We start from the raw sequence: 16,013 nt of genomic DNA on the forward strand, positions 1-16,013 counted from the left end.
AGCTTACATATCATTACAACTTCTATCCTGCAATTCCCTTGTCGTGTGTTTTCATTTTTTTCTATAGAATATTTTCTCTGTTCTCCTTTAGATACTTTCCCATCTGCCACACTGCAGATAATATATATACACACTGATAGGGTTGGCGGAACGCACCAAATATATAATTTATTAAATGGAATTGGTGCGTTCGCAACCCGGGATCCACCGTGCAGGAAAGCACCTGCTGCTAAATAATGGCGGCTCTATATGGCGGTATATACCAACTCTGTTAGCTTCACAGAGTAACCGCGAGAGGAAAGCTCTGTGCCCTGTTAGACTTTCACAGAGGCACAGGCCAACTACCCAGATGTGAGCAGTGAGTGGTCATGCATGCATACAAAACTCCTCGCCGGAGATGCCAGCATTCTAGGGGCTTATTTCAGCCGGGTCCCTGAACACACTTAAACACAATCTCCTCGCCGGAGGTGCCAGCATTCTAGGGGCTTATTTCAGCCGGGTCCCTGAACACATTCAAACACATGACCACATTGGCGCAAAGCATATAGCATAAGACGATACTAGCGCATGGCCGTGCGGTCATGCGCAGTTTATATAGTTGCAGCACAGGAAGCTGCTACTGAAGTTTTTGCCCTTTCAGGACCTTCCAGAAGGACCAATGGAAAGTGCTGCAGTACCTGAGCATGTTTTGCCCTTTCGGGACCTTCCAGAAGGACCAATGGAATGTACTGCAGCACCTGAGCATGTGACCGAACATGTGGCCCTCGACCTCCAATGGGAGACCCTGCCCTGGGCATGCTCAGTGTGAGTAAACAAGGACTTAGTCCCAGAGAGGCTCGCTCGCCGCAGATCAGTGCAGGGTACCATAGGAAAGCCAGAAAAGGCAGTAGTGACCCTATGCACCGAATCAGCCCCAGCGAGACGCTGGGAGCGACGTCTCCGCTGAGCAGAGCCCACTGCGGCCGATACCGAATGGGAGACCGCAGCAGACATGGATCGAGATTCCCCCTGTGCAGCAGAGGAAACTCGACTCCTAACACACAGCTCTGGCAAACAGTACAGACAAAAAGTTTGGACACACCTTCTCATTTAAAGATTTTTCTGTATTATTATGACTACAAAAATTGAACAAAAAAGTGTGAAACAACTGAAATTATGTCTTATATTCTAGGTTCTTCAAAGTAGCCACCTTTTGCTTTGATGAATGCTTTGCACACTCTTGGCATTCTCTTGATGAGCTTCAAGAGGTAGTCAACAGAAATGGTCTTCCAACAATCTTGAAGGAGTTCCCAGAGATGCTTAGCACTTGTTGGCCCTTTTGCCTTCACTCTGCAGTCCAGCTCACCCCAAACCATCTCGATTGGGTTCAGGTCTAGTGACTGTGGAGGCCAGGTTATCTGGCGTCGCATCCCATCACTATCCTCCTTGATCAAATAGCCCTTTCACAGCCTGGAGGTATGTTTGGGGTCATTGTCCTGTTGAAAAATAAATGATGGTCCAACTAAACGCAAATCGGATGGAATAGCATGCCGCTGCAAGATGCTGTGGTAGCCATGCTGGTTCAGTATGCCTTCAATTTTGAATAAATCCCCAAACAGTGTCACCAGCAAAGCACCCCCACACCATCACACCTCCTCCATGCTTCAAGGTGGGAACCAGGCATGTAGAGTCCATCCGTTCACCTTTTCTGCGTCGCATAAAGACACGGTGGTTGGAACCAAAGATCTCAAATTTGGACTCATCAGACCAAAGCACAAATTTCCACTGGTCTAATGTCCATTCCTTGTATTCTTTAGCCCAAACAAGTCTCTTCTGTTTGTTGCCTGTCCTTAGCAGTGTTTTTCTAGCAGCTATTTTACCATGAAGGCCTGCTGCACAAAGTCTCCTCTTAACAGTTGTTGAAGAGATGTGTCTGCTGCTAGAACTCTGTGTGGTATTGACTGGTCTCTAATCTGAGCTGCTGTTAACCTGCAAGTAATGATGGCCAGTCGTTTTTCTTTACTTAGCTGCTTTTTTCTTCCCATAATACAAATTCTAACAGTCCTTTCAGTAGGACTATAAGCTGTGTATCCACCAGACTTCTGCACAACACCACTGATGGTCCCAACCCCATTTATAAGGCAAGAAATCCCACTTATTAAACCTGACAGGGCACACCTGTGAATTGAAAACCATTCCCGGAGACTACCTCTTGAAGCTCATCAAGAGAATGCCAAGAGTGTGCAAAGCAGTCATCAAAGCAAAAGGTGGCTACTTTGAAGAACCTAGAATATAAGACATAATTTCAGTTGTTTCACACTTTTTTTGTTAAGTATATAATTCTACATGTGTTAATTCATAGTTTTGACGCCTTCAGTGTGAATGTACAATTTTCATAGTCATTAAAATACCAAAAAATCTTTAAATGAGAAGGTGTGTCCAAACCTTTGGTCTGTACTGTATATATATACACACATATACATACACACACATACTACCCTACCCGTAAGCTCTCTGCTGCTATCTCTAACACTGAGTGAAATGAAGAGGAGAGCAGTGAAAACAGTCAGAGGAGCAGGAGCTCTTACAAACTGTATTATTTATGCTGATCACTTAACTGGATAAAGAACTAGGACAACCCATGATAATCAAATGAGAACTCCAAAAAAAGGTAAAAACAACTGATACCTCCTATAACTGCACTATTCGAGTTTTGTCAGCACCTCTGATCCCTGAGGGTGATGTGACATTGTTGTGTTATGTGCAGGATGCAACCATTGAACAGCCCCTGTTCAGCTGCAGCTCCTACTATTTAAGAAGCAGATGTCTGCCCTGATGAAATATTGATGAACTGCCCATTAGCTGTAGTGGACAAGTGACACAAATCACCTCACTCTCCGGAAACAGCGATGTTAACATCCCTGGAATTATGCCACTAAGGGAGGCAAGTATTCATTGTTTACATTTTACGTGAGGTCCTGAATTAATCAAAGAAGCACTCCCATCAAAGTTTTTATCCTCTTAATATATTGCAGTCATCATATTATATAGGACTGTGTACTTACAATTGCTCTTTTTGCCCCTCTACCCAGCTATTTTTTCTCTTTTCCATTATGTTTATGGCATTAAAAACAGACCAGTTGAAACCTTCTAAGCGCTATCAGTCATCATTACAACTACAATCCTACATCACAGACAAAAGGAAACAAGGAAGAGATATAAAAGCAAGGGGGTGAAGAAGCAGCTGGGTGAGAAATTGAAGAGGAGGTAGAGCTGGGCCAGGGCCAGGGACTTCTCAATGATGTAATTGTAGTGCTAATGCTGACGCATGCAGGTAGAAGAGACTTCCTGTTTCTACAAAGAGATAATAAGAATTTAGTTAGTCTGTTCTTAATCATGTGATGTCACAGACCTAATGAAAAACAGAATAATTAACTGGGTAGAAAGGCAAAATGAGCAATTGTACGTGTACAGTGCTATGCAATATTTTGATGGCAATACATTGAGAGGATAAAAACTTTGATGGAAGTGTGGTACAGTTGTACAGTAGTGAAAAACAACTTAAAGTCTGTATTATAGAAGCAAATAACCAAATATAAATTCAGTTTTTAGGTGTTAGTAATCTTTGTCTTACATCCTTACATAACTTTTATTGCTGAATTATTCTCAAGGAAATTGGTAAAATAGTGTTCAGATATTAATCTTTAAGGCTACTTTACCACCCATAGTATGTTATGTTGGAAAGTACAAAAAACATGCCAAGAACCTGAAGCACAGGCAATTTTGTCCTGGTCTAACAGTTGTGCTCATATTTCAATGTTACACTGCTAGCCAACAACAATGTACTGTATCTAAGGCTACATTTTTGTACTTTATAGATATAATAAATCATGTACCTAGGGAACAACAGGGTGGTGAAGAAAACGGGAGATATGATACAAGGGAAAATATTAAAACTGAAGGACATCTGAAAATAAAACAACGTAAATGTAATATATTTCATATTTCTACTCTGTCACTCCAAACTTTTATAGTCTTTCACATTTCAGTGAGACACAATGAATAGCTGTTCGGCTTCGCACACTGAGGTACCACAGAGAACAATTATTCATCCTTTGTTGGCATACAACTTAATACATTTAAACCTTTTACATTATGGTCATCTTTCTCCACAAAAGTGCGACTGTAACAAAAGGTTAAACACTAATGCACAATCAATTATTCCTTTATAGCATGGGTTGCTGCTTTCACGATGTAAGTTATTCTTACATCAAATGTAAGTTATTCTACAATATGAACACATGCCTGAAGTCAAATTATATATTCTTTCTCAAGTCTTCCCATAAATCATTCTTTTAGATGAAAATTAACTGAAGAAATCAATTGTAACAAGAAAGACTAGTCATTTTCAGGTACTTACCCTCTGACAGCGTGAATGAGCCTTAGCGATGGATAGGCAGTTCGTACTCGAAGTTTGTTTTTAAGAATTAAAGCATTAACCCATTCGACGTGCTTCTCTCCACCTTTGACCATGAAAGCTGGTATCCAGAGCACGCTGTCGTTAAGCATGGAGAGTCTGTGAACAAATTTTGCCCGGTCACTTACGTTGCGAAATCCTCCAAATGCTCTTTGTACAACAGATGGGTTCATGGTAATAAAGTCTGATTTGGTTCCAACATCAGCAGCAAATTCAACAACAGGCGCTAAATTGCACCTATAAGGATAAAACACAACAGGTATGAACACACCAGTGTACAGATAACACATTTCTTATTTTAACAAAAAGACCCCGGGAAAGTAAAAAACATATCCATGCATGTACATCCTTCTCCCCGTCATTCTGCACATTTAGCTTCAGACCGGGGTACTGGCACCAATAACTAGATATTTTGATATCTTTGATGCCAGTACTTACCATGGAGTTTAAAGAGTCAAGGTTAATTGCCGATAAGCTTTTATACGAACTATCTTGACATCCATTCACTTACTACTGTCAGATCAGACACTGAGCATGTGAGCTTGGGGGAATTAATTTAGTCCCAATACCAAAATTTACAAAATGAGCTTAAAAGAGTCCTGAATGCCTTTTAGTGGAAAATAATTACAAAATATAGTTGATAGATTTGTTAAGATGTTCTGTTAAAGGATTAGTCATCTATAGTGAAGAGAGAATAGTGAAATATTCGGATTCCGTAAAATAGGCACGAGTAATTTCTAATATCCGTGTTGTTTGTACTTATAACGAATCCAATGCAAGTCAATGGGAAAGTCAAATATTTTTCTGCTGGACCCAACAAACAGGTCTGGGGGCATGGGAAAAAAAGCTGAAATGGATGGGAACGTGCTAAAACGAATGGGAACAGCATGGAGAAGATACCTGCATGCCTTTCTGACTCACAGAGCGATAGATGAAAAGCCGGCAATTCATCTGTCGCGTACAGTAAAATCACAGCCGGAGCCGACAGGATAGAATAGATTATATACAGTATATACACATAGAACATATAGATATATAGATGTCAGCCGCATATGTATTTATGTATTTTATTACACTAGTCAACAACAAAAAAATCATCAGCAAAGGTAATATGTCTGTTTTATGGAGTTTGATGTGCTGCACTGCTGATTCAAAAAAATGTGCTTAGTTCTGCTCTATCACATAAGTTTCTGAGATAGAAGTATTTTTGTTTACATTATTTCTGCATTTTCAATGTATGTGGTTTTACCCATTTCTTTCCTTGTCTTACTTAATTGTGAATTGTCTTACAGGACCATCAGAAAAGATTTTATTGAGTTTAATGGGAAGGAGTACTCACATTGCAGTCAACCAATGACTGTTTGTCATGAATCACGGGGGGGATATTTTGATTATCCCACAACTGCCACCAATATGTCAGGAATTACATACAGGGGGATGTATTTTTGTATAACCCTCCGCTGCCACCAATATGTTAAGAACTGGAAGTGTTTGGTTGCCCCCAGTTCTTTGTCAGGGGATTTATTTAACGTATATACTCGAGAATAAGCCGACCCAAGTATAAGCTGAGACCCCTAATTTTGCCACAAACAACTGGGAAAACTTAATGACTTGAGTATAAGCCTAGGGTTGGAAATGCAGCAGCTACAGGTAAATTTCAAAAATAAAAATAGATACCAATAAAAGTAAAGTTAATTGAGACATCAGTAGGTTAAGTGTTTTTGAATATCCATATTGAATCAGGAGCCCCATATAATGCTCCATAAAGTTTATGATGGGCCCTATAAGATGCTCCATATTAAAATATGCCCCATATAATCCTGCATAAAGGTTAATAATGGCCCCATAAGATGCTCTATAGACACATGTGCCCCATATAATGCTGCACAAATGTTGATTATGGCCCCATAAGATGCTCCATAGAGACATTTGCCCAATATAATGCTGCACAAATGTTGATTATGGCCCCATAAGACGCTCCATCGAGATATTTACCACATATAGTGCTGCACAAACGTTATGGCCCCATAAGATGCTCAATAAAGATAGTTGTCCCATACAGTGCTGCACAAACGTTGATTATGGCCTCATAAGATGCTCCATACAGACACTTGCCCCATATAGTGCTGCACAAACGTTATTGCCCCATAAGATGCTCCATAAAGATATTTTCCCCATTATAATGCTTCACAAACGTTGATTATGGCCCCATAAGATGCTCTATAGAGACACTTGCCCCATATGCTGTTGCTGTGATAAAAAAAAATCACATACTCACCTCTCATCGCTCAGGTCCCCGGCACTTTCAATATTCACCTCTCCTCGTTCCGGGCGCCGCTCTGTTATCAGTGTCTTCTGCACTGACGTTCAGGCAGAGGGCATGCACTAACCACGTCATTGCGCCCTCTGACCTGAGCGTCACTGTAGAAGACGCTGGAAAGAGAGCGGCGCCCGGAATGAGAGGTGAATATCGTGCAGTGCTCCCCCTCCCCATTATACTCACCTGCTCCTGGCGTGGTCCCTGGTTCTCCTGCACCGCAGCTTCTTCCTGTAATGAGCGGTCACCGTTACCCCTCATTACAGTAATGAATATGCGGGTACATATTCATTACTGTAATGAGCGGTACCATGTGACTGCTCACTAAAGGAAGAAGCTGCCGGCGCCGGAGAACCAGGGACCTGCAGGGACCGCGCCAGGAGCAGGTGAGTATTATTAGACTCCCCTCCTCTGCCGACCCCTGGGTATGACTCAAGTATAAGCCGAGAGGGGGACTTTCAGCCTCAAAAATTGGGCTGAAAATCTCGGCTTATACTCGAGTATATACGGTGTATCCCACTTCCCAGTTCCGGTTTGGAACTTTCAGCTCTCTGGCGCCCCCTTACCCTCAGGTCAGTCAGGGAACTACACCTAGGATAATTTGTCACCAGAAAGGCTGCCTTCTATGTACAGGCTATTGGGCACACTGCAGTGAGGGAGAAATATCTACTCCAGCTCAGGCGAGAAATACAATTATCAAACGCCATCTGTCACTGCCCGAGTTTCCCTAAAGCTCAGAACACTTCGCTGCCACCAGCTCCTATTACTATGATTAATAGCGGGTCAGAAGCCAACCCAATCAGTAGTGTAATTTACTTCAGAGGACGTTGGATGCACGTTTTAGAGCAAGGAAAATAAAACAAGTAAATATAACTTTTACTCCAAAAGGAAAAAGGCAGTGTTTACAAAAGTATAAAAAGATTGTTACCAAATGAGACAAATACAATATGTACACAACGATTACAAAAAAGGGATTAACCCCTTTAAGACCCTTGCCATTTTCCATTTTTGCGTTCTCTTTTTTCGCTCTCCCCCTTCCCAGAGCCATAACTTTTTTATTTTTCCGTCAAAATGGCCATCTGAGGGCTTGTTTTTTGCGGGACAAGTTGCACTTTTAAACGACATCATTGGTTTTAGCATGTCATGTACTAGAAAATGGGAAAAAATTCCAAGTGCGGTGAAATTACAAAAAAAGTACAATCCCACACTTGTTTTGTTTGGCTTTTTTGCTAGGTTCACTAAATGCTAAAACTGACCGGCCATTTGATTCTCCAGGTCATTACAAGTTCATAGACATCAAACATGTCTAGGTTACGTTTTATCTAAATGGTATAAAAAAAATTGCGCAATTTTCCAATACCAGTAAGTCTTGATTTTTCGGGATCTGGGGTCAGGTGAGGGCTTATTTTTTGCGTGCCGAGCTGACATTTTTAATAATACCATTTTGGTGCAGATACGTTCTTTTGATCGCCCGTTATTACATTTTAAAGCAATGTCATGGCGACCAAAAAAACAATTCTGGGGTTTCAATTTTTTTTCTTGCTACATTGTTTAGCGATCAGGTTAATCTTTTTTTATAGATCGGGCGATTCTGAACATGGCGATACCAAATATGTGTAGGTTTGATTTTCTTTAATTTTTTTTTTTTTTCATATTTTTAAAAAATTTTTTTTTACATTTGCCATGCTTCAATAGCCTCCATCGGCTCTGCTACAGAGGAGCGATAGTCAGATCACACCTATGTAGTAGATTTACTGCATTGCTATGAGCACCGACCACAGGGTGGCGCTCATAGCAATCTGGCATCAACAACCATAGAGGTCTCAAGGAGACCTAAGGTTGTCATGCCGACGCATCGCTGACCCCCGATCATGTGATGTGGGTCGGCGATGAGCTCATTTCCGGCCCAATGGCCAGAAGCGGTAGTTAAATGCCGCTGTCAGCATTTGACAGCGGCATTTAACTAGTTAATATTGTCAGGTGAGTCGCGATTCCACCCGTCGCTATTGCGGGCACATGTAAGCTGTTCAAAACAACTCACATATCCCGGCTTTGATTTGGGCTCACCGCCGCAGCCCGCATCAAAGCGGGGGTACCGACCTCCGCCGTAAGAGTACGGCGGAGGTCGGCAAGGGGTTAAAGATGAAAAGCAATTACAGTTCTCTCAGACAATGGTACGCCATGTGGTGGCGGTGGGACGGGACCTTCCCAAATTATCAGGTCAGATTGTACAGTCTGTTGTAGCTGAATCCCCCGGCAAAAGACAACTCCTTTAATGAGGTTGAACCTCTTATGTCCTCTGCTCGTGACATCACTGAGGGGGCTAGATACACCCCCTTGGAAAGTTATGGAAAACCTTCCATTGACCATAACTCGGGGTGGGAACCTCGAAGAGGGATGATGAAAGGATTATATGTCTTCTCACAAGATTAGTTGCATTTAAGTCTAAACATGGGGTCTCTGTGGGAGCCGGTTAAGAAGAAATCCATTTCTCAGATTCTGCTGGTTCTGGAACCTAGAAAAATCACTGTGTGGTGGCTCTATTGATGCACATTCCAAAAATGGAACTTTCACACCTATTTCACTACTTGGTATCAAGCTATTTCATCCTGAATAACTCTATCATACAACAAAGGAAACACATGTTTCCAGAACTGCTTTCAGCCAGTTTCACAGCTGCCAGGTGGGAGAGGGGGGAATCACACACTGGAGTTTCACTTTACAGCTGTATTGTCAGCAGGGAGAAGGAGCTGGGGGAAAGGGGGGTCTAGTCAAATCTGCTGCGTGTCTGCAGAAGCGCTTTGTGTTTAGACCAGCAAACCTAATGGGGGGGAGGAAAGTGTGTGTGCTGAGCTGGCATGTCATTTGCAAACCTAAAAGATGTAGCGTAGCAGAGCTCTGTATGAGTCATGTCACAAGGAGGCTTACATCAGACTTCATGACACTGCGTCTCAGAAAGTCACATGTTATGGGGAGGAGCTATCTGTTGAGGCGGTAAGATGTGAGTCAGTCAGAAAAGGATGGTGATAGCAGCAAGGACTGGTATGTGAGACTGACAGGAGACAGGCCTCTACAGGGATCTGAGCCCTGCCACAGGGAGATAGAAGGGAAGGCAGCGGACAGCCGCCATTGTGAGAGCATTATCACTAAATTTCTGGGAGGGCAAGTTGCGTCAGAGGGAAAAAATAGCTCAGCCACTGAGGTGTAACTGAGTGAGGGTTTCCACAGAGAGAGAACCTGAAAGCAGCCAATATCACACTGAGAAACTGCCTGTCTGCAAATGTTCATCTGTAAGAAACAAACTGACCCATTTACCTCACAACTGTATATAGTTATCTACCAGATTACCTCCAATAAAATCAGTTCTAAATACAAGCTGCCTCTGTCATCTACATATAGTGGGTCGACGCATTTTTTTTAGTTTGTCATCTCCATTGAACTGAACTTCCTCTACTGTTTGATCTGATTTAAAGGACAAAAATGCCCCTCCAATGTGTCAATCATCCAAACAGATTCTGCTATATGTGTGGTTATTTTACATCAAAAGGCCAAGTACGTTCAATCACTCATGATGTTAAAAAGATGTATAACACGAATTAAAAAATATATAAGATCAGGGAAAAATAATCGAAAACTGTGAAACATATAATCCCTTTAAAGGGACCAGATGCATTTTAAGTGTCCACTTGGTAATCAAGACAAAAGCTGGGCCACTCATGTGATATGCTCAAGTTGTTCAAATGGTCTTCGTGACTGGTTGACTATGAGGAAAGTGACTATGTCATTTGCTGTTCCCATGATTTGGAGAGAACCCAAAAATCATAGTGATGACTGCTACTTTTGTTTTGTCAAACTCAAGGGCTTTTCCACAAAGAACAAACATAATATTAATTACCCTGAACTTCAATCTGCGATTAGGCCAGTTACACATGATGGTACCTTGCCAGTTACTGTACCGCCGTTGTCTGAACTGGATGAAAATGAAGTACACTGCGTGCAGAATTATTAGGCAAGTTGTATTTTTGATCACATGATACTTTTTATGCATGTTGTCCTACTCCAAGCTGTTTAGGCTTGTGAGCCAACTACCAATTAAGTAAATCAGGTGATGTGCATCTCTGTAATGAGGAGGGGTGTTGTCTAATGACATCAACACCCTATATAAGGTGTGCTTAATTATTAGGCAATTTCCTTTCCTTTGGCAAAATGGGTCAGAAGAGAGATTTGACGGGCTCTGAAAAGTCCAAAATTGTGAGATGTCTTGCAGAGGGATGTAGCAGTCTTGAAATTGCCAAACTTTTGAAGCTTGATCACTGAACAATCAAGCTTTTCATGGCTAATAGCCAACAGGGTCGCAAGAAGCGTGTTGGGCAAAAAAGGCGCAAAATAACTGCCCATGAATTGAGGAAAATCAAGCGTGAAACTGCCAAGATGCCATTTGCCACCAGTTTTGCCATATTTCAGAGCTGCAACATTAGTGGAGTATCAAAAAGCACAAGGTGTGCGATACTCAGGGACATGGCCAAGGTAAGGAAGGCTGAAAAACGACCACCTTTGAACAAGAAACATAAGATAAAACGTCAAGACTGGGCCAAGAAATATGTTAAGACTGACTTTTCAAAGGCTTTATGGACTGATGAAATGAGAGTGACTCTTGGTGGGCCAGATGGATGGGCCAGAGGCTGGATCAGTAAAGGGCAGAGAGCTCCACTCCAACTCAGACGCCAGCAAGGTGGAGGTGGGGTACTGGTATGGGCTGGTATCATCAAAGATGAATTTGTGGGACCTTTTCGGGTTGAGGATGGCATGAAGATCAACTCCCAGACCTACCGCCAGTTTCTGGAAGACAACTTCTTCAAGCAGTGGTACAGGAAGAAGTCGGTATCGTTCAAGAAAAACATGATTTTCATGCAGGTCAATGCTCCATCACATGCCTCCAACTACTCCACAGCATGGCTGACCAGTAAAGGTCTCAAAGAAGAAAACAAAAATGACATGGCACCCTTGTTCACCTGATTTGAACCCCATAGAGAACCTGTGGTCCCTTATAAAATGCGAGATCTACAGGGAGGGAAAACAGTCCACCACTCGGAACAGTGTCTGGGAGGCTGTGGTGGCTGCTGCACGCAATGTTGATCTTAAACAGATCAAGCACCTGACAGAATCTATGGATGGAAGGCTGCTGAGTGTCATCATAAAGAAAGGTGGCTATATTGGTCACTAATTATTTGGGGATTTTGTTTTTGCATGTCAGAAATGTTTATTTCTATATTTTGTGCAGTTATATTGGTTTACCTAGTGAAAATAAACAAGTGAGATGTTAATATATTTGGTTTTTATTAAGTTGCCTAATAATTCTGCACAGTAATAGTTACCTGCACAAACAGATATCCTCCTAAGATAGCCAAGTCTAAAAAAAAAAACACTCCAACTTCCAAAAATATTAAGCTTTGATATTTATGAGTCTTTTGGGTTGATTGAGAAGATAGTTGTTGATCAATAATAAAAATAATCCTCTAAAATACAACTTGCCTAATAGTTCTGCACGCAGTGTAGAATATGAAGACTATGGAGCTGAAGCTACTGGCGAAGACATGGAGACCTCAAGTCAAGATCAGTATGTACCTGATGGAGCAGCAGAGCTGCCAGAATGTTTTACTGATCATGAACTAAATGATTTTATCAGAGACCTTTCTTTGTCAAAAGATAAAGCTGAACTTCTTGCATCTAGGTTGAAACAGAAGAATCTTCTTCATGATGATGTCAAAGTGTGTTATTACTGAAACAGAAGTAACACTAACATAATTTTTCATAGTTGATGGATCATAGCCTCTGTAAAAATCCCTAATTAGACCGCACATGGAGTACTGTGTCCAGTTTTGGGCACCGGTGCTCAGGAAGGATATAATGGAACTAGAGAGAGTACAAAGGAGGGCAACAAAATTAATAAAGGGGATGGGAGAACTACAATACCCAGATAGATTAGCGAAATTAGGATTATTTAGTCTAGAAAAAAGACGACTGAGGGGCGATCTAATAACAATGTATAAGTATATAAGGGGACAAATACAAATATCTCGCTGAGGATCTGTTTATACCAAGGAAGGTGACGGGCACAAGGGGGCATTCTTTGCATCTGGAGGAGAGAAGGTTTTTCCACCAACATAGAAGAGGATTCTTTAGTGTTAGGGCAGTGAGAATCTGGAATTGCTTGCCTGAGGAGGTGGTGATGGCGAACTCAGTCGAGGGGTTCAAGAGAGGCCTGGATGTCTTCCTGGAGCAGAACAATATTGTATCATACAATTAGGTTCTGTAGAAGGACGTAGATCTGGGGATTTATTATGATGGAATATAGGCTGAACTGGATGGACAAATGTCTTTTTTCGGCCTTACTAACTATGTTACTATGTTACTATGACCAATGGTGTACTGTAAGAATATATGCACATGTTGCAGATTTAGAACCTGATTCCCATAGGGAAAAATGATGTACTCGTCCATAAAATTACCATAAATCTTTATTTAATACATTAAAATACAAAACAAAAGACATAAACCAGGTGCGTGTCAGTTGACAATAAGAAAACAATAATAAACACCAAGGGCCCCACCCCCACCGGTACCCCACCATAGAGGCGCTAAACTATTGCACCATTTACCAGAGTAATATTGTAATAAACAATGTTCCTATATTTATTATACATCACACAACTATGGTCCGCTGCACACAATCCCTCTAGCAGAACCCGTATAGATTACTCATGTAACCCCTAGTACCGGCCTAAAGTATATATATCTATACCGGCGCAAAGCACACGGTCATGCTGGAATCCCTGGAGAGAATCTCCCTTCAGAGAATAGGGTCCGGTACCAAACATAAAGGATGCCAACCTAACAGGTCTCTCAACCGGGAAAAATATATCTACTACTTACATAGTTGTAAGGTGCACAGCAGGTGGGGAACCAGGGGGGGTGAGTGCCCGCCCCAACGCGCGTTTCGGTCCCGTCCTTCGTCAGGGGGTTTTGTATTTTAATGTATTAAATAAAGATTTATGGTAATTTTATGGACGAGTACATCATTTTTCCCTATGGGAATCAGGTTCTATGTATATGGATGTGTCCTTGGTATAAGGTCTCCACATGGGGTGGTGGTATGATAAATTAATTAGTAGATACAATATAATTATCACCCTCCCCAATATGTGGTATTGGTGTTTGTTGGTGGTTTATGTTGCAGATTTGCCTGTGGAATTTTCTGTGCAGATTCTGCATCTCTTGGCAGAAAACGCAGGTTAAAATCCACACGTTTTTGATGCATTTTTAATGTGAAGCTAAATAAAGATCTATTATTTAACAAAAAAAATCGCAGCTCTCTGACCAGCTGAGATGATTTCAATGCCGATCAGTAGCGGTGTTTGCAGGGCTGTCATACACATGACAGCGTGACAAACACCCGTTGTTCGGGCAGCCAATCACAGTAATGCCATACCAAAGATGGTGTCAACATTACTGTGATTGGCAAGCAAGCCCAGCATTTTCACTGGCTGCAAATAAAGCGCCAAACATCCAAATAGATAGTGTATGGAGTTGTGCTGTTTTTCTCCGTATGCTGTTTATACCAAGGCACTGCTACAGGCGATACCAGCTAACAGGTGGGGGTGCCGCATGTTGGTTCCTGTGGTTCAGTTGTTATGATCATAAGGCAGATGAACAGCATAAGGTGCGACATATGTAAAACAAGTCTTTGCATAAAATATGCTTTTTCGCATGTCATTAAATGCTGTTTATTTACAGTTTCTATTTTATCAATTGTTTCACACGAAACACAAATATCTTCCTATTTGTTCTATTGTGCAGCATCATATGACATTTTAATCATTACATAAAGGTATATTATTATACATAAAAAGAATCACAATATCCAATAATCCAACCTGAACCACAGGTGACCTCCCAAAGAGTGAAGAGTTATTAAAACCAAGCAATAGATCTAAACTTGCAGTTAGTATTATCAGTAAAGACTGTAAAAGGACCATTTGTGGTTATATAGCTGGCACCACAGACCTCAGAATATAATAAAATATCCAGAGGGCGTCACAGAGGACCAAAGTAGATTGAAAAAAATGTTCAGTCATTTTGTTACTTCAGAATAGAGTCTGCAAGTTCTTTTTCTAGCTGAGTACTCTCCAAAATAGATAAAAAATCCATCAGAGTTCTTGCTTCTGGTTCTAATAACTTTCTATAAACAAGAATAGGGTAGGGGCTGTACACAGATATTCAGTGTGGAGAGGGGATAAAGTGTCTACTACCCCTGGAAGGACAAAGATAAACTGCAGATAAGGAAGAAATGAGGTGCAGATAGAAGCTATGCTAATTTGTGATTTAGTAAAGATTGCAGGACCCTGCAGATACAGACCTCAGATCCAGCCTATATTACTGGGAGAGAGACTCAAAGAAGAATAAATTCTGAAAAATGGAAAAGGATGCAAACTGCATATAAGGGGCCAAAAAAGGAAGGAAAAAAGGATTACAGATTGAAACTTAATAAAATTGCACCTTTCTCCAACCTTTGTCGAAGGTGTCCAGTACTGTTAAAGGGAACCTGTCACCCCGAAAATCGCGGGTGAGGTAAGCCCACCGGCGTCAGGGGCTTATCTGCAGCATTCTGTAATGCTGTAGATAAGCCCCTGATGTTACCTGAAAAAGGAGAAAAAGATGTTATATTATACTCACCCAGGGGCGGTCCCGCTGCTGGTCCGGTCGGATGGGTGTCTCTGGTCCGCTGCGGCTCCTCCCATCTTCATTACAAGACGTCCTCTTCTGATCTTCAGCCACGGCTCCGGCGCAGGCGTACTTTGCTCTGCCCTGTTGAGGGCAGACAAAGTACTGCAGTGCGCAGGCGCCGGGCCTTTGACCTTTCCGGCGCCTGCGCACTGCAGTACTATCCTCTGCCCTCAAGAGGGCAGAGCAAAGTATGCCTGCGCCGGAGCCATGGCTGAAGATCAGAAGAGAACGTCTTGTAATGAAGATGGGAGGCGCCGCAGCGGACCAGAGATGCCCATCCGACCGGACCAGCAGCGGGACCGCCCCTGGGTGAGTATAATATAACGTCTTTTTCTCCTTTTTCAGGTAACATCGGGGGCTTATCTACAGCATTACAGAATGCTGCAGATAACTCCCGTGATGCCGGTGGGCTTACCTCACCCGCTATTTTCGGGGTGACAGGTTCCCTTTAAGAGG

At 42.0% G+C, this 16,013-nt stretch overlaps 1 protein-coding gene across 1 annotated transcript in view; it reads right to left on the reverse strand.

Moving 5' to 3' along the window:
• ST8SIA4 (ST8 alpha-N-acetyl-neuraminide alpha-2,8-sialyltransferase 4) overlaps nucleotides 1–16,013 on the reverse strand; it is a 255,164-nt gene that overhangs the window by 74,855 nt on the left and 164,296 nt on the right. Inside the window, exon 4 of the mRNA XM_069752216.1 lies at nucleotides 4,400–4,693. Coding sequence (XP_069608317.1) covers nucleotides 4,400–4,693 — 294 coding nt within the window. The remainder of the gene's footprint in view (nucleotides 1–4,399; nucleotides 4,694–16,013) is intronic.

The sequence above is a fragment of the Ranitomeya imitator genome, chromosome 1 (assembly GCF_032444005.1).
Source record: "Ranitomeya imitator isolate aRanImi1 chromosome 1, aRanImi1.pri, whole genome shotgun sequence".
Taxonomy (NCBI): domain Eukaryota; kingdom Metazoa; phylum Chordata; class Amphibia; order Anura; family Dendrobatidae; genus Ranitomeya; species Ranitomeya imitator.